The 23,241-nt window shown below is 44.3% G+C and overlaps 1 protein-coding gene across 1 annotated transcript; it reads left to right on the top strand.

Moving 5' to 3' along the window:
- Positions 1-64: 64 nt before the first annotated feature.
- LOC129711299 (ras-related protein Rab-8A-like) lies at positions 65-22,533 on the top strand. The gene is given in 9 exon segments (XM_055658851.1): positions 65-140; positions 143-358; positions 1,753-1,813; positions 6,877-6,937; positions 8,965-9,042; positions 12,456-12,545; positions 13,596-13,661; positions 15,545-15,595; positions 18,533-22,533. Coding segments are annotated over 9 exon segments (789 nt in total). The 3' UTR covers positions 18,623-22,533.
- The last annotated feature ends 708 nt before the right edge of the window (positions 22,534-23,241 follow it).

Below are 23,241 nucleotides of genomic sequence, written 5' to 3'. Positions count from 1 at the left end.
TCGGGATGTTCCTCGGCCGACGCCACACCGTTCCGGCCGGAAACAGTTGTCAACCCGAAGGGGAATGCGGCAGCTGGCCAGCCCGCTGATTGACACCGGCAGCTGCCAATGGGCTGCGAGCAGGAAGGGCCCTTCCGGCCGGCGGGGGGCGGGCCCTGCAACCGGAGGGCCAATGAGAGCGCGGCGACCGCGGCTTCCGGCGGAGCTGGGCGCGGGAGGCGGGTGGAGGCGGCCATGGCGAAGACCTACGACTATCTCTTCAAACTGCTGCTGATCGGGGACAGCGGCGTCGGCAAAACCTGCGTCCTCTTCCGCTTCTCCGAGGACGCGTTCAACACCACCTTCATCTCCACCATCGGTAGGGAAAGCGGCCGGCCGGGTGGATGGATGGGGCGCGGGGCCTGCGGCTGTTTCCGGGGTGCTGGGGCCCAGGGTGCAGCGATGGCCGGGGTGCGAAGGTCAGCGCCCGGGGCTCCCTTGAGAGCCGAGCCCGCGGGCAGCTGCTGCTCGGGTGGTTCGCGCCGATCCGCGGAGCCTTCGCTGATACTCGGGGGAGTTTGTCCCCGGTCCCCAGAGCTGCGGGCTCTCAGGCCGGGGATCAGCAAGGCAGGCGGAGGTGTTTCATGCTCTTAGCTTAGTCGTCACCAGGCGTTTATTTCCTGACGACATCACTTCACCTTAACATAAATCCTCCCGCGGGGCAACTCGCAGAAGCCAATTAACCCACAAACCTGCACATCTTTGGGATGTGAAGTACCCGGGAGGAAACCCACGCGTCACAGGGAGACCATGTAAACTCCACGTTGGCTGCATCCGAGGTCAGATTAAACCGGGGTCGCTGGAGTTGTGAGGTACCTGCTTCACTCTCTGGGGGGGGGGGGAAGGAGGTGGCATTTAGTTAGGCTGCCCGGTTTATTGGGGTTGTCCAGTGTTGCCTCCCTTCCGCATAATACAGGGATGATGGTGTGTGTCTTTTGGGTTCTCTGTAATGTCAGCATCAACAGGTTAGTGAACATCTGCTCTGTATTACCTCTGACAGTGATTAACTTGGCTTAAACCTGTCTACTTTATCTGCTTCACAAGATCGGGGAGCTTGTTGAGGATTTTTACCTTCCTAGTTTACAGGTATTTGAGCTCGGAAACGAGATCCAATCTGTCTTCAGACCATGTCACAGTATGTTACTGCCAAAATTGATTTTATTATAACTGGTTATCATTTGGTAGTTTTAGTACATAGATTAATTAGAATTTACAATCACCATTCCTGCTACATACATTGTGATTATTAAGGAAGCACTGTGTTAAATCAGGAAAATTAACTTTTGGAGAGACTGTGGTGATGACATGTTGAAGACCACCTTTGAGAATCATTGGGGTATTGTGATACTTGTAAGACTTGCAGTATCTGTATATTTTTGTCACTTTTTTAAATATTTGGGGAACAGGGTAACTGAGATAGGCAAATTGGCAGGCACGGACAAGTTGGGATGAAGGGCCATCTCATTGACAAATTGTTTTGTAATAACGTTCTGGTTTTACAGGTCACTATCTAATTGGCACCTGGATTTAGGTGAAAAATTTAGGTTTTGGGGATTTATTTGAGTTTCCAGATGCAGAAGTTTGTTTGTAAATAGTGTGTAGCATGAAGCTGTAGATGAGAAAGATGTTGTAACAGGTATTATTCAATTTGGTGCGAATTGATAAATGCAACATTTTATTTAAAATTACTGAACTTGATTTCTTTCTTCTCAGGTATTGACTTTAAGATCAGAACGATTGAGTTGGACGGAAAGAAAATCAAACTGCAGATATGGTGAGGATGTGGTCTATTTTCACCAGGATCTGCTAAATTTTTGCTTAGCAATCATTGCACATAGAAAATTTTAAAACATTGTAGTTTTCATCGGCTGTTTGATCAAATTCAGTGTGGTTTTATTCAGTGAATGTTTTGCCTTTGGAGAAATTTTGATACTCTAGCTGTCAGTGAAACAATATTATATTTGCAGTTTGAGGTAATTGAACTATCTTCCCACGTAAACGCTTGAAAAAAAAGTTTGCATTTATATGTGCACCTGTTGTATGTATAAAATACCACAGCGTTGAGATGAAGGAAATGGCATTTGAATTGTGGTTTTGTCTGAAATATGAGTGAGAGCACAATTTTAACAGTTTAAGATAGTGATGTACAGCTGATTGAATTGGAGCTTATGAATTTTGATAACAGGATCCTTCAAGTGCCATGAGACTAACTCGGATCAGCAATCAATTGGAAGGGTCCCTTACCCATTGCTTTGCCATTGTGCCAGCACCTCTGGCGGGAGGTGGTGGGACAGGATGCATTCAAGGATTATTGTTGTCTAGTCTCTGAAGCTAATTTAAAGTTGTACTTGGAATCAAATGTGCACAAGTCAGCTGCAGTGCAGACTGTAGGACTTGCCTGGTTTAGACATTAATCTCCTTGAAAAGTACTGAGTTTAGAAAGTGTGCCGCACGGTTTTGATGCCAATGTCTGTTGCTGTAATTTCCTAAATGACATTAGTGATAAGATATTGGAACAATCCAGTGGTTTTAAGTTCATCAATACTGAGTGGGGATTTTTATTTAATTCAAGAGTATTCTGTTTAAATTTCCTAGCTGTAATAATGGTGGGAGTTACTCTGAATCATTGGTTTTGGACTCTGAACTGCTGGTGCATAATTTGGCCAAGGAGCAGCAAGAAGTTGGAGACACGTAATGGAGATGGACAAAGGCTGATTTTATTGAAAGCAATGTATTCATTGTATGCTCAATTTTCATAGTTTGTTGCAGGACTGCATCTCTATAACTCGCCACCATGATGTTACTGTGAGAACATAAGACGCCTTTTAATGCAGCTTCACATTTAAACGCGCTTCACACTGACTTTGTGTTTCTGTTGTTCTGTTTGTAGAGCAAGTCGATCAGATTGAAAAGGGGAATCAGTGGGGCAAATGGAGGACATGAGATGCCTCTGGCAGATAAGCCAGAGGAGAATGTTAACAGCTTCTACGTATACTAAGGGCAAAGAGGCAACTAGGAAGATAATAAATATACTTAAATATCAAGGTGGTACTCCATGTGGGGAGCTATGGGAGATGGGCTAGGCCTTAAATTAATATTTCTCCTCTATTTAATGTGGAGAAGGTCATAACACCTTGGGATTAAGGGAAATTAATAGTGATGACAAATCCAAAAAATAAAGAGAGGCACTGACGGTCTTAAAGCATGCTGGGGTCAATAAATACTCTGGGCCTAATCGAGTTTAGTTTAGGGATACAGCACAGAAACAGGCCCTTCAGCCCACCGGGTCTGCGCCGACCAGCGATCCCCACACATTAACACTATCCTACAAACACTAGTGACAATTGTTACATTTACCAAGCCAATTTACCTACAGATGCTGGGCCTCTGTAATTTCTTCCCTGACTTCCCACAATACGTCTTTGCAGTTATGTTATGTGTTTGTTAGGTTATTGTGGGAAGTCAGGGAAGAAATTACAGAGGCCCAGCATCATTGTTAGCCAAGTGTAAGGCATCAAACTGCAGGGGACCACAGTAAATAAATAATTCCCTTTATTTAAGAGGGTCTGCAAGAACAAGCCAGTGAACTACTTGCTGTAGAGATTAACATCAGTAATGGGGAAAGTTACTGGAGGGCATTCTGAGGGACAAGATCAAACTGTGTTTGGAGAGGCAAGGAATTAGGGAATTTTGGCATAGCTTTGTGTGTGGAATTCCTGTCTCAAATTTGAGAGTTTTTGAAGAGGTGTCAAAGAAGATTGATGAGAATGGACAATATCCTCGACAGGGTCCCATGAGGCACATTAATCCGGAAGGTTAGATTTTATAGGATTCGGCGTCAGAAGCCAATTAGATATGAAATTAGATGAGTGGTAAGTGCCAGAGGGTGGCAGTGGAGGGTTGATATTCAGTTTGTCGGCTTGTTACCAGCGGTGTCGGTGTTGAGTCCACTGTTGTTTGTAAGCTTTATTTAATAAGTTGGCACGGTTAGTAAGTTTGTGGATCATACGTTTATGTGATAGGAGCAGAATTAGGCCCATCGCCTATCAAGTCTACCCTGCCATTCAATCGTGGCTGATCTATCTCTCCCTCCTAACCCCATTCTTTTGCCTTCTCCCCATAACTATGTGCATAGCATAGTGAAGATTTTCTGCGGTTACATGATCTAGGTGAACTGATGAAATGGGTCAAGTACTGGCAGATAGAATTTAACTCTGGCAAGTGCGAGGTGTTGTGTGTTGGTAAATTAAGCCAGGGCAGTACTTGCACGGTTACATGGTAGGATCCTGGAGAGTGTTTTTTGAAAAGAGAGACCTCGTGGTACAGGTGCATAGTTCCCTGAAAGTGGAGATGCAAGTAGACAGGGTGGTGAAGCTTGCATTCATCAGTTAGAGCATTGAGTACAGGAGTTGGAACATCATGTTACAATGCTACATGTCATGAAGTATTATGTGTTGTTTTCCTTGCCCATACCGGGATGTCATTAAGCTGGAAAGGGTGCTGAAAAGATTCACAAGGATGTTTCTGGGACTAAACAACTTGAGTTATCAGGGGAGGTTGGGAACTTTCTTCCCTGCTACATAGGAGGTGGTATTAAACTTATTTAAAATCCTGAAGGGAATAGATATGTGGTTAGAGTCAAAATCTAGAGGGCATATTTTAAGGTGAGAGGGAAAATATACAGGTAGACATAGATAAGGTAGAGTAGACAGTCAGAATTTTTCCCCCCCCAGGGTGGAATTGTGACACTAGAGGGCATAGTTATAAGGTTGGTTGGAGAGACAATGTTTATTGAAGATGTACGGGGCATGTTTTTTCCTAAGTGGTGGGTGCCTGGAACGCATTGACAGGATTGGTGGTAGAGACAGATACGACAGATAAGAGGCTTTTGGATGGGCACATGGAAGTGCAGGGAATAGAGGGATATGGATCATGTGAATGTAGATGAGATCAGTTTAATTTGGCATCATGTTCAGCTCAGACTTTGTGGGTCGAAAGCACCATTCCTGTGTTTTACTGTTCTATGTAAAAAGGAGCTGAGAACAACTTTTAAAGAGAGGATGGTGGGTATATGGAACGAGTTGCCTGAGGCAGCAGCTTCTTCTTTCGTGCCCATATGCTATATAGTGGCTCACCACTGCTCTACACATCGTTGCGCTATTGGAGTGTTAAGTGCAAGGTCAGCAGTAGTACATGGATTATCCAGCAATGAGCATTGCAGTAGGTGTTGCATTGTCTGGGTCCGTGTGCCACAGTCACAGGTTGTTGTACCCTCGATGTAGCCCCATTTGTGCATTGTCTCCCTTGACCGCCCGACCCCGGTTCGCAGTTGGTTGAGACATCTCCAGTTGAGCCAGTGTTCATCAGCACCTAGTGGTAAGCGCTCTGCTGCTTGTATACCCATCTTGGTGGAAATAGGGGCAGCTGTAAAGATGGGTAGCATTAGTGTTTAAAATACATTTATACAGATAGATGGATAGTAAAGGCCTTGGTGGATATGAGTCATAGCTCAGGATAGGACTAGCTTGGATAAATATCAAGATCTGCATGGATGAGTTGGACTGAAGGGCTTGCTTCCATGCTGTATAACTCTTTCTATGGTTAACTCAGGGGCTGGAGTTCTGCTTTGGTTAGCAAAGGTCTGAAATTATACGATTGATTGAGCTGATATGGCTACCACAAAGATTTCAGCTGAGCCTTGGCTGATAAGTTTCTGCTGAATTCTTTGTTGGATCACCTCACTGGTTATCAAAGTGCAATGTACAAATTCTCTTAGTGACTGCATGTGTTTCTCTACTCCAGTTTCCTCCCACAACACATGGTTGTTGGTAGGTTAATTGGCCATTATAGACAGCCTCTAACCTGTAGTTAGTGCTGAAATCTGCATGTAGTTGATGAGAAAGTGAGAGTGTAAATGGTTGCTTGATGATTTGTGTGGGCTAAAGGCCTTGTTGCTCTACCATATGAGAGCACAACCTTGCACTTAAGGATTGCTTTGGGTTTAAGCTTTCAACCCACTGTCATAAGATTAAACTACAATCTTCAGCCTTGATTTTGTAGAGAACAGAATCTTGGCCTTCCCAGTCTTCACTATCCAAGCTGCTTCATTTCTGCACAGTTAACAACTGAACAATAAAGCTATCTTTGTTTGTGGGTCTTCCATTAAGCATGGTCATTTGTATCATGTGACTTTGTTGGTGCTACTTGTCAATTAATTTGTTTGTTCTAAATAATCTTAATACAATTTACGCTCAAGGATTTTCTTGCATGTTGGTTTCGGTTCCTTGGAGCAACCAAAAAAGCATCCATCCCAGAAATCTTGATTTAGAAATACAGCAAGGCAGGAGACTCTTCGGCCCAGTAAGTCCATGTCACCATCAATCACCCGTTGACACTAATTCTGTTATCCCACTTGGGGCATTTCTTTTACTGTGGCCAATTAACCTACAAACCAGCACGTCTTTTGGATGTGGGTGGAAACTGGAGCACCTGGAGGAAACCCACACGGGCACAGGCGGAACGTTCAACCTCCACACGGACCGCACCCGTGGTCAGGATTGAACTCTGGTCACTGACGCTGTGAGGCAGCAGCTCTACTGGCTGCACTACTGTGCCCAATTGATGTGTGGGAAAGCAGCGGTGTTCCATGACACACCCTGCATGGTAGAGTTGTGGTAATGTAAACTAATGTGGTGGCTTAATCAACAAAGTGCTTGATACTCGGAGAGCAATGGTTTTCTAGTTTAGACAAGAGAACGGGTTATGATCTAAATGTGATGAAGCATGACAGGAAAAGAAGAGCGTCAGATTCTAATTAAATCTCTTCAAATACCCTAGGGACACAGCTGGCCAAGAACGGTTTCGGACGATCACCACCGCGTACTATCGAGGTGCCATGGTAAGTCAATATTACATCAGCTTCATAGAGTCATAGTATATTAACTGTCCTGAGTAAATGCAGCCGTAAAAAGTCGGCATTGTTTGCGATGGGAAGCTACTGTTTGCCATTTGTTGGAACAGGATTCCAACATTTTCGCCACCTCCAACAGGATCCCACTACTGGCCACATCTTCCCATCTCCACCCCTTTCTGCTTTCCACAGAGACCGTTCCCTCCAAAACTACTTGGTTAATTTGACCCTTCCCACCCCCTCCCCGGTTACTTTGCCCAGCAACCGCAGGAGATACAACATCTGTCCCTTTACCTCCCCCCTCGACTCCATCTAAGGGCCCAAATAGACTTTTTCGGTGAGGCAGAGGTTCACTTGCACCTCCTCCAACCGCATCTACTGTATCTGCCGTTCCAGGTGTCAACTTCTCTACATTGGCGAGACCAAGCGCAGACTCGGCGATTGTTTCGCTGAGCACCTCCCCTCAGTCCCTTCTAACCTCCTGATCTCCCGGTGGCCAAGCACTTCAACTCCCCATTCCCAATCTGACATTGTCAGAGTGAGTCCCAGCACAAATTGGAGGAACAGCACCTCTTATTTCACTTGGGTTGGAACATTGACTTCTCTAACTTCAGACAGCCCTTGCTTTCTCTCTCCATCCCCTCCCCTTCCCAGTTCTCCCATCAGTCTTACAGTCTTTGACTACATTCTAGTGATGAATGCTGTGGTGGATGTTTGTGTTACATTTTTTGTTGTGGTTGTATGTTCTTTATTGTTGTATCGCTGCTGACAACCCAAAATTCCACCAGCCTGGCTGTGTGGTCATTAAAATACAATACAATACAATCTTTGTCCCGCCCCCTCCCATGACATCAGTCTGTAGAAGGGTCTCAACCCGAAAAGTCACCCATTCCATCTCTCCAGAGATGCTGCCTGACCCGCTGAGTTACTGCAGCATTTTGTGTCTACCCGGGATTCCCTCCACAATGATGGGTTTTATGTTAATTGGGCTGTGCGTGAAGGAGTGCAAGCAATCGCTTGGGTAGATACCAGGAGGCTGAAGGTTTTGGCCTTCAGATACAAAGTAGAGACAGGAGTAAGCCATCCTATTCTTTTCTCTGTTCTGCCATTTCGCCAGGATGATCACGACGGCTGATCTCTAACCTTAAAACCATTTCCATGCACTGACTATATTTCCCTCAATTGCTTTAATAATCTAAAATCTATGGAACTCCCTTTTGAATTTACTCAGCATCTGAGCCTTCATATCCCTCTTGGTTCTCAATGTTGTCTTGTCCTAGTTTTTCTAATTTTTATAAAACAAACAAACAAATTAGGATCAGGCATAGGCTATCCTGCTCTGTCACATAATAAGCCCATGTTTGATCTGCTGACAACCTTCAACCCCACGATCCCATTGAATCATAGTAATCGTTCATCCATATCAAGCACCCCTCGACTCCTGCCATGAAATTATTGATGGTCTTTGAGGAAGAGATTTCCAAAGACTGACGAATACACATTTGCAACGAAGTGTGATACAATATGTACAAATACACATTTCCAGAACGTAGCCACAGATGTTCAAGGTGGTAAAGAAGGCATTTGGCATCATCCGATCATTGAGTACATGGGTTGGCCTGTTAAATTACAGTTGTACAAAAACGTTGCTTCAGCTGTACTTAGAGTATTATGTGCCGTTCCGGTCACTACACTCCAGGAAAGGTGAGATTAAGCTGGAGGGTCAACTAGAGATAGGCCTATTTAAGCCTACACTCTGTTTTAGCCAGGCAATCATATCTACAGCAGTCTGTCACCTGCCTACCACAGCACAGGCTGTCATTTTCGGCAATAATCTTTGACGTGGCATCTTATCAAATGCCTTCTGGAAATCTTAAGTTTAGCACATCCACCTGTATCCACAGAACATGTTACTTGTCAGTCACATTGTTTTTTATTAATGTGAGACCATAATGTGTATTAAAGTTTATGATTCTTCGTGTAGTGAGGAGTTTCACACTTTGTTTCTATTGCAGGGTATCATGTTAGTGTACGACATCACCAACGAGAAGTCCTTTGACAACATCAAGAATTGGATCCGGAATATCGAGGAGGTATGTGTTGCCGGTCTATTAGGCTTCCAATTGGACAGATGACACCATTGTCAATACTGGCAATTGTGAGAAGACATGGTTTTAATTCCTGTTATTTTTGAAGAGTGTAATCCGGGCAAGGAGTTTGGTGCTTTAAGAGTGCAGTGTACTTCCTCACAGATCCAATATAAAGTTGCCGCCTCAGTCAATGTAATACAATAGCCGATGTCTCCAACTGGGTACAAAATTGGTTTGGTGGAAGGAATTGGAGGGTGATTGTGGAGGGTTGTTTTTCAGTCTGTGGAGGCCTGTGAGCAGTGGTGTGTGCAAGATCAGTGCTGAGTTCCCAGTTGTTTGTCATGTATATCAATTTGGTTGAGAATGCAAGTGCCATGATTAGTCAGTTTGCAGATGACACCAAATTTGGTGGCATGGTGGATAGTGAAGAAGATTGTACATGGTTATAACAGGATTTCTCAACTAGAAAACTAGGCAAAGGAATGACAGATGAGATTTAGTTCAGAAAGGTGTGAAGAATTTTGGGAAGTTCAACCAGGGCAGGGCTTGTAAAGCAAATGCCAGGATCCTGGAGAATGGTGTAGAACAGAGACATCTGAGGGAGCAAGTACATTATTGTTGAGAAAGTAGCATCACAGGTCGGCAAGTTGGTGACAAGGGCCTCCAGCATACTTGCCATCATGAGTTGGGGTATAGAGTACAAGAGTCGGTATGTCAAGTTACAGCTGTGCAAGCCATTGGTGAGAACATAACTGAAATATAGTGGACAATTCTGGTTGTCACACAGTAGGAAATATGGGATTATGCCAAAGTGGGTGCAGGAAAGATTCACAGGGATGTTGCCAGGACTGGAGAGCTCAAGTTGCAAGGTGAGATTGGACAGGCTGAGACTTTTCCTTGAGGCAAAGGTAGAGCACACCATTCGAAGCACGTTGTTTCTAACTTTTCCCTCTGTTCAGTTGTGTTCAGAGGTGGTTCTCGGTTGACAGTGCCATTTTTTTTTTACCCAAAGTGGCAGGCCCCACCCCTAATCTTGGATACTTAGAAAATTACAAAAACTATAGTATAATTGAAAGCTATACTGGGGATTGGCACTCCTTAATGGTTCAATGAGGTGAAAGGATTGCCTCAGCAGACCTAATAGCCAAACAGCTGTCGGAGGCTTGAAATGAGTTTACAATCTCCGGTAATTGAAGCCAACACGTGAAGCCTCTGCTGCTAACTAATGCAAAAACTCTGCTGTTGCACAAGGCTGGTGCCACAAAGTTTACTCTTTGACATTTGAAATAGCTCCTGTTGATAACACACCTAACAGAATACAACAGCCAAGGTCAAAATAGGTGCAAAACAATCACTATCTGGAGTAAATATCATTCTGGCAGATTGCTTTGTGTAAATCTGTCTGTAAAATTAATGTTATTTATCCAGTAAATAATTCAGATGTGACGTCCATAAATGTTTCTTTGTTCCAGTTATGCTATTGACTAGATATCTATATTCAAATGGTCCGACATCCTGTGCAGGTGGGTGCAGGGCAACATATTCAAAGCAACCATTTAAAACCATTTCCTTTGCAATCACATTTTCAATGGGTAGAAACTAAATTACCCGCAGTGTCTGGCCAGATTAAGAGGAAGCATAGCGTAGAGCTGCTCCCTTAAGGGACTGTCCCACGAGCATGCGACTCCATGCGGCAAGCGCGACCTAACGAAGTGGGGCCGGCCCCACTTCGATCGCCTGAGACGTATGGAGTTGTGCGGAGCTGGTCCCGACATCGCGCGGGACTCCGAAAAACTGACCGTGTTAAAAAAATTCGGCGCGGCAACGGCCTGCCGGCCCGCAGCCGCCTCGACGGGCGTGCGCAGCGTCTCTACGCCATACGTCGCGCGCGAACTTCGCTCGAACTTCACGTCACTCGCTCGACCTCTGCTCAGCCCCCGCTTCCGGTTTGGTCGCGCTCGCCGCATGCAGGCGCATGCTGGTGGGACCGGTCCTGTATGGGGATCACTCGGCCCCCGCTTCCGGTTTGGTCGCGCTTGCCGCATGCAGGTCGCATGCTCGTGGGACAGGCCCTTTACAGTTCCAGTCACCTGGGTTCAACCCTGACTTCCAGTGCTGCCTGGGTGGAGTTTGCATGTTCTTCCTGTGACTATCGGTTTGCTCCAATTTCCTCACAAAAATCCAAAAAATGCACAGTTGGTAAATTAATTGTCCACTCTAAATTACCCCTAGTGAGTGGTAGAATCTGGGAGCGGTTCGGTTTGAATAAAAAATTGTGTAAGTGGAAGCTCGTGGTTTTGGGCTGAAAGGCTTACTTCCTTGCTGAAGGACTCAATGACTGATAGATCAAGCAGGTTACAGCGTAGATGTGTGCCTGCAGATCATACTTGTCCACGGACCTACAAAAACCTGGTGACTGGCAGGTGCCCTTGCGTTAAACTAATCTCATTGGGAATCTGCAGCCTGTGCTAACTTGAACACTTTGCATGATAACTGGGCACCTTTCAATGTTGATCTGTAAATCCCCCCATTCTTGTGTGAAAGATGAAAACCCACTGGGAAGCTTGAGTAATATTTTAGGAGTTGTGTTAGATGGTACTCCAGTGGAAAAAGCTTAGAAATATTAGGAAAGGTTGGGATGACGCTCAGATTTTCTTTTTGAGGCGAGTGATTTGTCGAGATCCCCTTTTCAAAAACGAAATAATTTGGCCATTTGAAACTGCCATCGAACATCTATTCAACAAAAATTCTTTGGAGTCAAATACTCTGGACCACTCACACCCCAGACATTCTCTCTTCTCAACACTCCTGTCAGGCAGAAGATATAAAAGCTTGAAAGCAGATACCACCAGATACTAGAACCGTTTCTTCCCCACTCTCATCAGACTCTCGAATGGATCTCTCATACACTAAAGATGTCGTCCTGATTTCCCAATCTTATTGAGGCCCTTGTTTTTTTTCCCTTTGCTTTCTATGTCATTGTAGCACTATTCTGCACTCTGTTTCCTTTCTCTCTTTGCACTACCCGTTGTACTCTTATGGTTTGGTTATACTGTTGTGTATGGTGAGATTTGTCTGGATAGTATGCAAAACAAGGGTTTATTGCTGCAGAAAAAGAACACAGTCAGCGGGACAGGAAGCCCCCCTGGAGAACGTGGAGAAGTGATGTTTCAGGTCCCGGCCCTTCTTCAGATTCATTGCCAGCAACTAATTTCAGATTGATCTCTCTACATGGGGCAAAAATAAACAAATAACAAAATATAAACTTTTGGAGTAAAATAATGTAATGTTACTGTGGGGTAATGGAGTCATTAGATAACTCGGAGGTTTTGGGTGTTGGACTGGTAGTCAGAGAGTACAGTTAATTTAGCCATGACCTTTTCATTTTAAGTTCTCGTCTTTGTTTTGTATCGTAGCATGCCTCCGCAGATGTGGAGAAAATGATCCTTGGGAACAAGTGTGATGTCAATGAAAAACGACAAGTCAGCAAAGAACGTGGAGAGAAGGTACGAATTTTGGAACTTGAGCCAATGCTGCCTTGCTATGGGAAGCGATAATGTCAGTAATAATGTGTTTAGTACTGCTGTCAATAAGCCAGAGTATCGTGTTTAATGTGTTGCCCATGGTGAAAGATATTTGACTACGTGATTATCCTAGCGTGGTCAAAATGTTCTCCCGTGAAATAAATTGTTTAGTTTAGAGATACAGCGTGGAAACGGGCCCTTTGGCCCACCGTGTCTGCACCGACCAGCGATCCCCGCACATTAACACTATCCTACACACATTAGGAACAATTTGCACATACACCAAGCCAATTAACCTACATACCTGTATGTCTTTGGAGTATGAGAGTAAACCGAAGATCTCGGAGAAATCTCTTGCGGTCACGAGGAGAACGTACAAACTCCGTACAGACAGCACGTGTAGTCAGGATTGAACCCAGGTCTCCGGCGCTGCAAGCACTGTAAGGCAACAACTCTACCGCTGTGCCACCGTGCCCGCACAAATCTTAACATTCCCCTATATCTCTAACCTCCAGATATGGACTGAGGAAAATCTAGACCACAAATAAATGTTTTATTTGTTTTATTCCATATCTGATTACCAAATCAAATGGCAATTATGATCAGATTAATTTTTATTTTAACAAGTACTATTTGTCATCGGCACTCAACATCGAAATAAAGGGCATTAGCAGATGTGGTCGTGTTGCAGGAGTTTGCTTTTGTTTTGTTTTTTACCCCACTTGCACTTTTCCAAACTGTCAATGGTGACTCTTGGCAGTTCTTAATGGTAAATGTGGAACTCCCTCAGTTTCCAACATTGCTGTTTGCAGGGAACTGAAGGGCAAGCACACCGTTCCATTCACACCTCTGCAGAGGAGGCAACCAAGCAGCCAGTTGTGGGTTCTCGCTCACACCCACACACCTTTCCCTTACTCAGGCAATCGTAAGAAAGTTTGCCCCCTTTTCACAAACTCTTCTCCCCCACCCTCTCTCTATTTCTCACTGCATTGTTCCATTCTGTAGGTCATTTTGTTTTCTTTTTTTTTTCAGTTAGCCAATGACTATGGAATTAAATTCATGGAAACCAGCGCAAAAGCAAATATAAATGTGGAGAATGTAAGTATTAATCATTGTCTGGTCATTTCCTATCCTTTTTGTATAGTGTTTCTAATGGAAAACACTTGCTACCATAGACGGGTAAACTCTGGTCCAATAATCACTATATTTCCTAAATTCAGTAATCTCATGCCTGTTTTGTTGCCTGTCCAAATAATGTTGAGTTTAGATTACTTTTAAGTGTAGACTTCTTAAAAGGAAGAAACTGGAGGTGGAATAGCACTGAATCCACTGGAATTCAATGCTATTGTTACCTTGAAATGTTACTTTAAGTTTCAAGGTAACAATTCCATCTCCTGCAGCCATAAAACGTGTAGACAAACAGGCACAAATGTGGGTTGGTTTGACAGTTCTTAATGGTAAATGTGGAACTCCCTCCGTTTCCGACATTGCTGTTTGCAAGGAACTGAAGGGTAACCACACCGTTCCATTCACACCTCTGCAGAGGAGGCAACCAAGCAGCCAGTTGTGGGTTCTCACTGACACCCACACACCTTCCCCTTTCTCAGGCAATCGTACGAAAGTTTCAGTTCTTTCTTTAGTTCTTCATTTGTGTCTTCATTCACAGGATGTCAGCATTGTTGACAAACCCAGCATATCTGCCCTATTTCTACTTGCCCACATTTCCTTCAAATGTAATTCTAATTAGTCATTGTGGCAACACATTTAAGTCCTAAGGGTTTTTTCCAACAAACCACACCTGAAGGGTCAGGGTCTATTTGCTTTAGTTCCCATCCACCCTGATGTTAAACTCCAGACAATATACTGAGCACAAACAGCTCAGTGGGATTCTGTGTAGGGGAGCTGGGTCATAAAAGCTGGACTTTGCTTTAATTATAAAACTGGGAGATAATAACCAATTGGAGATGTTCCAGATGTCTTTTAACAGTATTAGTGACATTAAAGAGCAGGGAGAGAAGAGAGTTGTAGAATTTTCCACTATGCGTTGTAGTTGTAGTAGAGAGTTGTAGTCCGCTCCACTATGCAGCCCTGATCTGGAGCAAAAGGTTACTCCTATTTCCTGACTTTTGCAGATTGAAAATTATCTGCACACAGATTGCTAGCAACTAGGCAGCTCCATTTTATATTGGGCTGAAATGGATTATCTTTCCTGTCTAGAATTTTTATAACTCCATGTCTACCTTCAGTCAAAAATTAAATCAACAATTTTATTAATTTCTTCTTACAACTTACTATCCAGCCTTGGCGACTTCCTTATAAATGTCATCATCGTTCTCTGATGCTATCATGAACTTCCATATTGTACTGATCAGAGTGCCGCTACTGTAGCTCTGGTTTAACTAGTTTTATACAGATCTAGCTTGATTTGTTGCCCATCTCTCCAGAGTGAGCAATGCTCTCCAACTCTCTGTGTGTGTGGGGGGGGGGGGACAATTCCATCTCAGATCCCCTCTAAACCTCCTACCCTCTCACTTTGGTGTGAAGCTAGAGGTGAGGTGCAGTGTGTTGAGTGGAGGGAAGGGGGCAGTAGAGGAATGTGACTTGCTGGTTTCGAGCATGGGTTGACTGTGCCAGAAGCTGTAATGTAGATGATCAAATGTAATTTGCAAAGACCGAGACGCATGCTGTGGTCAACATTAGCTTGTTAGAGCCAAACAAAACTGGATATGTGCAGTATTTTCAGCTGAGATCTAGAGAAACATGGACCTGGCCACACAGAAAGGAGACATCCTGAATGAGGACAAGCAGTGAGCTTGTAGGCCATTGTCATGGAGTAGGGAAAGTTATGGACATACTCTCTGCACTCTGTGTGCAGAGGGATGTTTTGTATTAAATCTACAGCACCACTACTACCAGCACTATTCTTGATTTGCTCTCTTTCTAAATGGAGAATTGACCATTCTGATTGTTTCCTGTTTTAGGCATTTTTTACACTCGCCAGGGACATAAAAACAAAAATGGACAAGAAGCTGGTAAGTGTCTTTTGCTTCCAGTGTATTCCCCTTCTGTGCAAGTTTCCATTGTGGGGATGTTTGTTGAGGATTACACAATGCTCATTTTAATTTGCTGTTCCTCGTCAAATGAAGCAACCCACACTTAGAACTAGTGTGAACGAGTGGTCGATGCTCGCCATGGAATCAGTGGGCCGAAGGGCCTGTTTCCACATTGTATCTATAAACTAAACTAAACATGATCAAGTAACCTTCCTACTGAAGCTGCAACAGCAGATAATGTACATGTTAAGCAACCAGATAATGTGCAATAGACAGAGCTCCACAACCAGAGGGTCAGGTCATAGCACTGTAGATCTGTCCAGATCAATTGAGTGGGTGGCAAATAATCAGATGACTGCCATCTCCAAAAGGAGAACAAAATCACCCACCCTAGATATTCTCCGACATTACCACTGATGCATCCTGAACTGAAAACATTTGCCGATCATTACTAACTAGAAATTAAATTGGTCAAACCCGATAGCTAGTACAGCTGTCAGAAGGGGCCAGATACTAGGTTTCTTTCATTAAACGGAGGGCTTCCTCTCACCCCAAAATCTTTCAGGAAAAATGAACCGCGTGTTGAATCCACTCTGCCTGTCTAAATGAGTGCATTTCTAACAATATCACAAAGTTTCACACCTTTCAGGATAGGGCAGCCTGTTTGCCGACACCTGTTTGACCATAATAAACTTTAATGGCTTCATTCACAGGGGCTATAGAGTGCAAAATGCGCTGCAATTCATGACTACCGCCAAGGAAGCACAGCAAACACCTTAAGCCACACACTGCCCTGACTTGGAAAGATATCAATAGTCTTCCTTGGTCAATGTGTCCAAATCCTGTAAGCTCCGTTCCTTATAGCACTGTGGGAGAACAGTCTTGAGTGAGACTGTTGCAGTCTAGGGAAGGGCCTAGCACCTTTCCAAAGCCGAAGGCACATGCATAATGAATTCTGGCTTTGCCAGTGATCTAATAGAAATGAATGGAAAGACACCACAGCCCCGAGTCAGTGTCGGGTGTTGGGGCATTTGACCAGAGGTTTACTGAGGTCAAGTGAGGAGCCATAATGAATGAAAGAGAAGGGGTTTATTAACTCCACAGTGGAGAGGGAGGCTTGGAGCCCCTGGGAGGGTTTTTAGTTCCAAGTAGACAATGTTGCTGCCTCTTTTGTACAGGTGATGTTAGTTGCTTGGAGTCTAATTCCTGCAGTCACACAAACATTCAGTTGATATCACTTGCACAAACGTCTTTGTGTACAGGGCCTGTGTGAAAGCTGTACCATCTCGAACACAGATGGTCACTGACTGCTTTGCTGTTAAAGGGCCCAATACTGCAGGGCTATCCTTGTGTCATGAGACAATCTTTAATTTTCACAGTCACTGATTGTTGTGCAATCCTTGATGGCTCCAAGCACAGTCCAGCACTTACCTACTCACACATGATCGGCGCCCCTCTGTCATAGCAGTTTGTTTTTTCTCGGCAACCCCTCATCCCTTGCCCTTCTATTACAACGATCCCTCTTCAGTTCAGATTCCCTGATCTTCCCTGTGTCGGAAAGAACTGCAGATGCTGCTTTAAATCAAAGGTAGACACAACATGCTGGAGTAACTCAGCTGGACAGGCAGCATCTCTGGAGGGAAGGAATGGGTGACGTTTTGGGACGAGACCCTTCTTCAGACTGATATCAGGGGAGTGGGCGGGGCAGAGATAAGATGTAGTCGGAGACAGTAAGCCAGTCAATATTCATACCGCTGGGGTGTAAAATACCCAAGCAAAATATGAGGTGCAGTTCCTCCAATTTGCACTGGGCCTCACTCTGACAATGAAGGAGGCCCTGGACAGAAAGGTCATATTGGGAATGGGAGTGGGGGGTTAAAGTGCTGAGCAACCGGGGGATCAGGTAGGTGCTCAGCGAAACGATCGCCGAGCCGGCGCTGGGTCTCGCCAATGTACAGTAGTTGACACCTGGAACAGCAGATGCAGTAGATGAAGTTGGAGGAGGTGCAAGTGAACCTCTGCCTCACCTGAAAGGTAAAGGACAGGTGTTGCGTCTCCTGTCAAAAATGTTGGAGGATGATATGCTGTATACAACGGCTGATGAGGTGGAAGGCGAGGACAAGAGGGACTGTCCTTGTTACGAATGGGGGGAGGGGAAGCAAGAGTGGAGCTGTGGGATATCGAGGAGACCCTAGTGAGAGCCTCATCTATAATGGTAATATACTATATGATGGTAATATCATGATATAATATACCCTGATCTTCCCTCCTGGCACTGGAGCGAAGACCTGCTCTACCACAAGTTAAATATAAAGCCACTTTTTCCCATTTAGTGCCCAAGCTGCTGGCTGCCATCGGTCAGATATGGCTCCAGGTCCAGATTTAGTATCCCTGGACAAGAGAGGGGGAAAGTCACATCTGTCATTGATGGGGCCAAGGCAATGAAGGATGGGCAAGAGGCTAGAAAGGGAGAAGTGAAGTGTGGGGAGAGGGTTTGCAGAGGCACAGGAGGCTGCAGATGCCAAGTGACAGGGTTTTGGTGCAAACGGAGCTTATCAAGGTTGGGCTGCTGAGAGAGAGATGTTTTTTAGAGTTGGATTGTGTCACATGCACGTAATTTTTTTTAATGAAAAAAAGGCAGTATCGGAGTAACTCAGTGGGTCAGGCAGCATCTCTGGAGAACATGGAAAAGTGACATTTTGGTTCGGGACCCTTCTTCAGACCAGATGCTGCCTGAATTCTTCCGACACTTTGTTTTTACTCAAAGTTTTATCAAAATTTGACCAATGCTTTCTTCCTCTGAAGAAGGGTCCTTGTTTCTAAAGCTTTTTGAACAATTGCCTTAAAAGCTGAATGTTTTGCTTTGATGGGATGCAACATGTCTGCTTTGGCTAAACTTCTTTTCATTTTGTGTAGGAGGGTAACAGTCCACAAGGTAGCACCCAAGGAGTGCGGATCACCTCTGAACAGAAAAAGAGCAGCTTCTTCCGTTGTCTCCTCCTGTGACGAACTCTGCCTTCGAAAGGTCCAAGCACCTGCAGACTTGAAGTGGAATGTGCTAGCACTGTGCTTTTCCTGTACAGATGGACACTTCCTTCGGACAAGCCCTGTTGTGCTGACAAAGACTTGCAGTGACCAAGCAGCTGAGGTTTTTGGCTTTTAGGACCTGTCCGACGATGATTACCTCAGTAATGGAAACGTGCACGTCAGAATCTTCTGATGGGAATCCCTCCATTTTACTGATTTCCAATCTGTTGGGGTGTAATTTGTTTGAAATTCCGGCAAATCCTCCTTCCTCTGCTTTCCCTGTTTTGTTTCTCCCCGCAGATCTTGTGTTGTGGAGGTGCTTTCACCATTGGAGTCTTTCCCAGTTTCAGCAGCCCAGTGACCTCATTGTGCAATAAGGTGCTGCGGCTGTTGATGCTTTACGTGTCACTCTCCTTACACGTCGCTCGCCTGGGAGGGCTTTGTCTGCTTTCCGCCAGTGTATCATGTCTGTATCTCGATGGATGTGGTGATTAAGAAGGATAGAGTAGCCCCAATGTTAGTTGTCAGACTTGCAGCCAGGTATATCTGTTCCCTTGATGGCCATGGTGTTGAATACCACCCAGTTTCTCACTCTCCCTTTCACATCTATTGGCTTTTCCCGTGTTTAGTTTTTCAGCAAGATGCAGTATGTTGCAACAGCTGCTGCATCTCTGACAGATTCAATTTGAGTGTTACCAACAGACTCGAAGCACTGAACAAAAACTGGATTTCAGATAGATTTTTTTTATTGGTATCGCAGTGTTTACTATGGCCATGCTACACATCAACGCCTCTCTGTTTTTCCAGGGGTTCAAAGGCAAAGAGCCAGAAATCTACCAAACCCAACCTTTCTGAGCCATGACTGCCTGTAACCATGGTGTTTTGATGTTATCCCTGCAAATGGCACCAGTTATTGTAGGTTCTATATTTCACGGACCATCGGGGGGGGAGGGGGTGGGGGGGGTTGTGCAGAGAATGTAGCAGTGGTCGAAGCCAAAGAGTTTAAGGGAGGAGCAGAAGGCGGTGAAGGGAGGATCGGTAGGAGATGGTGGGAGGGCAGTATGGAATGAAACAAACCCCTCTCCCCACCACCATCCCAGCCCCTGACAACAGCTGAGGTGCATCATCCGTTCACTTATTTGTAGCCTTATTCATCAGCCATTACTTTGTATCACCACTGTTGGAGTCCTGCTGAATTATTTTGTGAAAACCATGTGAATGCTGATGCTTGGAGCCACAGATTGGCACGGGTGCTGTGCAGTGGTTGCAAGCAGTGTACGAGGGTTTAGTCACTCTTAGTTCACGGGCTGCCAGTGTCAGCAGTTTAGCAGATTTGGCGGTTAATGCACTGTGGGCAGGTCCTATTAATAAAGTTCATGCATAATTCTGGAACCTGAGTGTTGACATAGTAAAATTCTCTCAGGGAGATGAATTGCACTTTCAGTTGAAGAGCTGTCAACTTTGTAATGTTTGAATGTGGAACATGAAACTTGTGATAAGGGGTATACCAGGCGGTATGTGTCTTGTCTGCTGTGCTAGAAATCCCCAAGCCAGGCTCTGTTGTAACTATCACTGTATAAATTAGTAAGTTGTACCAAAAAGTGTACTGATGAGACCATTGGTGTAGGTCTTTTTTTAGGTGTGGTAATGTTTTGGTTCAAAACCAGAGAGTAGCTGTGATGCTGATAATTTTAGTTTTTTTTAGTTTCTGGACTATTATATAGAAAAAGAGTGAAGGAAACAGTTGCTCTTCTGACCAAAATTCCAACCATTCCCTCCTCATTTCCATTCTCACCCAATCCCCCATTGACAATGATCAAGGAGATGAGTCTCAGACCAAAATGGAAAACTGCGAAGTGAAGAACAAGTGGATATTCGGAAATCTGAACCAAGTACCTGTTCTTGAATGCTGAAGGTTGCAAACCTGCACTTCAAGTGGACAACAATAATGGAAGATGGAGCACAGGTGGCCAAACATTAATAATAAGTAGATGGTTATGGGCAGTGATAACCAGAATATCCTTTCCTTTTAAAGTTTACTGAGTGCTTTGTGCAGCTTGATAAATGAAGGAGCGAAAGCACGCGCCCTAAATCTAAAACAGAGAAGCTATGCCATTGTTTAAAAAGCTGGCCTTGTGCAAATCATGTCATCTGTTTAGATGTCTAAACTGATTACCTCGCCAGAGTTTTCCTGCCTGCACATCTCTAAATATCCCCTTCTGCCCAGTCACGAAAAGTCTTTCCAGTTTCCTTGTTCCAAATCGGGAGGATTGAAGCTGAATGTGACAGTCTGTGGTTAATGTGAATCCAGACCACACCATCAATCCTTCGATCACTGGGTGGGGGGAGGGGGGGGAAAGAGGATGATTACACTCTTCCAGAGTTGTCGGCTGCTGCTGCCAAACGATTTGCAAGTGGAACCCCTTCTCCCATGACTGCATCCTTTGTATTGGCCCCAATCATTCTCATCATTCCTCAATCCGGTTTGATGGCCACGGATTCCAGTAGTTTCGATCCATTAGTTTACCCACTTCTTGGATATGACCTGCCATTTTCAGGCTGAAAGCAGCCACTTTCACTGGAGCCCATCTATCCTGTTCTGAAATGATTTTTGTTTTGAGTTGTTAGAAAGAAGTGTAATTTTTTGTCGTATGTCATGTGTTTTTTTTCCTCCCACAGAATCCCTTAAAATCCCAGTGTTGATTACATCAGGGTTGATTGTTCCTTGTAATTTGCTTTTGATTGTCCAAGTTGACTGGCATTGTACTAGATTAGATTAACAGCTTGCCGCATCCCACTGTAATAATATAAATCTGTTCCCGTTGGGATGCCACTCTCACCTTGCAGCTACACCTGGAATGCAATATACTAGCCAGTCTCAATTATTTTAGTCGGCTTTAATTATTTTGGGAAGCATACCTGGATCATAATGGAAACAGCTTGGGAGTTGTTTAACTGACAACCCTGAATGATGTTTCTCAGATGGCCCAGCCTCCATGACCAGGGTTCTAATAATGTTTTGCTCCATTTAAAGCTAATAACATCTTTTGGTGTTTCAAAGGAACATATCTGTATCTTCTCGTTGAAAATGGTTCAAATACCTGAACAAATTTGTATTGGTTCCTTGCTGCCAGTGTTGGCCACTGAATAGCAACACTGTGGTCTTTGCTGACGGACGAGTGATCTTCCCTGACATTGTCACTCATCCAAAAAGTAGGAAGGATTGTCACCTTGTTAGCAGCGACAACATTAGCGCTGCCACTGAACCCTTTGTCATTTTCACCTGTGTCTTGAAAGTCACAAAGTTAAATAGCTCGCTGGGTGGCACGTCTAATTAAATTAATCGGGCAGGTTTATTCCAACCGTTAAGAAGTGACCAGTGTTAAAAGGCCGTTCTGTTCCATTAAACTGATATCTGTAAACATTCCACGCTTTTGCTTGTACAGGGCACTGTTCTGGCATAATGTTGGTGACGCTGCTGAATGTGGTGCATAAATACCTGATATATGAGGAGTGTGTCACGTTGAGCACAGTATGAGCTAACAGCACAGTACATAGCCTATTGCTTTTTAAACTGCCCCCATTGTCAGTCTGTACTATCCTTGCTATAACAGTATTGTACAAAGAATGCCAGTGATATGGGAGGAAAATATTTTGTCAACAGTTCAACCTCATTGACCTTGATGTAATCGTTCAAACATTATGTGCAAAAGTCTCCAGGATTCAATTGGTTCGAAGGGATGGGCATAGCATTGTTTCAGGTGACCGTGTAAATAGCTTTACATAAAAAAAAGGACCTACTTTATAATTGTTCTGTACATGCCGATGTTACTGGATTTATAGACACAAGTGGAGTTTTAATGAGATTAAAAATGTGAGTCCTTTAAAAAGCGAATTCATTAATCACTCGCCCTGTTGCCGTTTTTAATGTCAACTTTTTCACATTTGTAGACCTGCTCGTATCAAAGTCATCGGAAGAGTCCTCAAGAAGTTGGAAGGTTCTTGGCTCCTTGTGACGGATTGGTCTGAGATTTGCACTATGACTGGACTTTATCCCCTCAACCAGTTTCCAGGAGACCCCCATGTTTCCTGGGTGCCCACCCCAGGGTGTCGGGGGTTATGGGGAGAAGGCAAGAGATTGGGGTTGAGTTGAAAAGATAGATCGGCCATGATTAAATGGCGGAGTAGACTTGATAGGCCAAATGGCCTCATTCTGCTCTTGGAACTTATGAACACCAATCAAAATTTGAATTATTTATTTGCAAATAATTTTGTTTTATTCTTAGAGATGATGTGAGTGGCGCTGGAAGACCAACACCTATTATCTGTCCTTAACTTCCCAAGAAAAGAGGCTCCCTTTTGTTCACTGTCGCAAAGGTAGTCAGTTGCACAGTGCAGTTTTGAATGGAGCTCCAGTCCTTTGTCCTAGCTGCTAATGGCAATATGGTTCCAAATCATAATAATACATAGTTTGCAGCTTGACATGTTCCCATGCATTTGCTGCCGATTGCTTTCAAGGGTAACCATCACATACCAGTTTAGGTTGTTTAACTTATTGCTGCATTATATTTTATAGAAGAGATGCATCAAGTAAGTTA

The sequence above is a fragment of the Leucoraja erinacea genome, chromosome 29 (genome assembly GCF_028641065.1).
Source record: "Leucoraja erinacea ecotype New England chromosome 29, Leri_hhj_1, whole genome shotgun sequence".
In the NCBI taxonomy this organism is placed as follows: domain Eukaryota; kingdom Metazoa; phylum Chordata; class Chondrichthyes; order Rajiformes; family Rajidae; genus Leucoraja; species Leucoraja erinaceus.
This window is presented reverse-complemented; position numbering and strand designations above follow the sequence as displayed.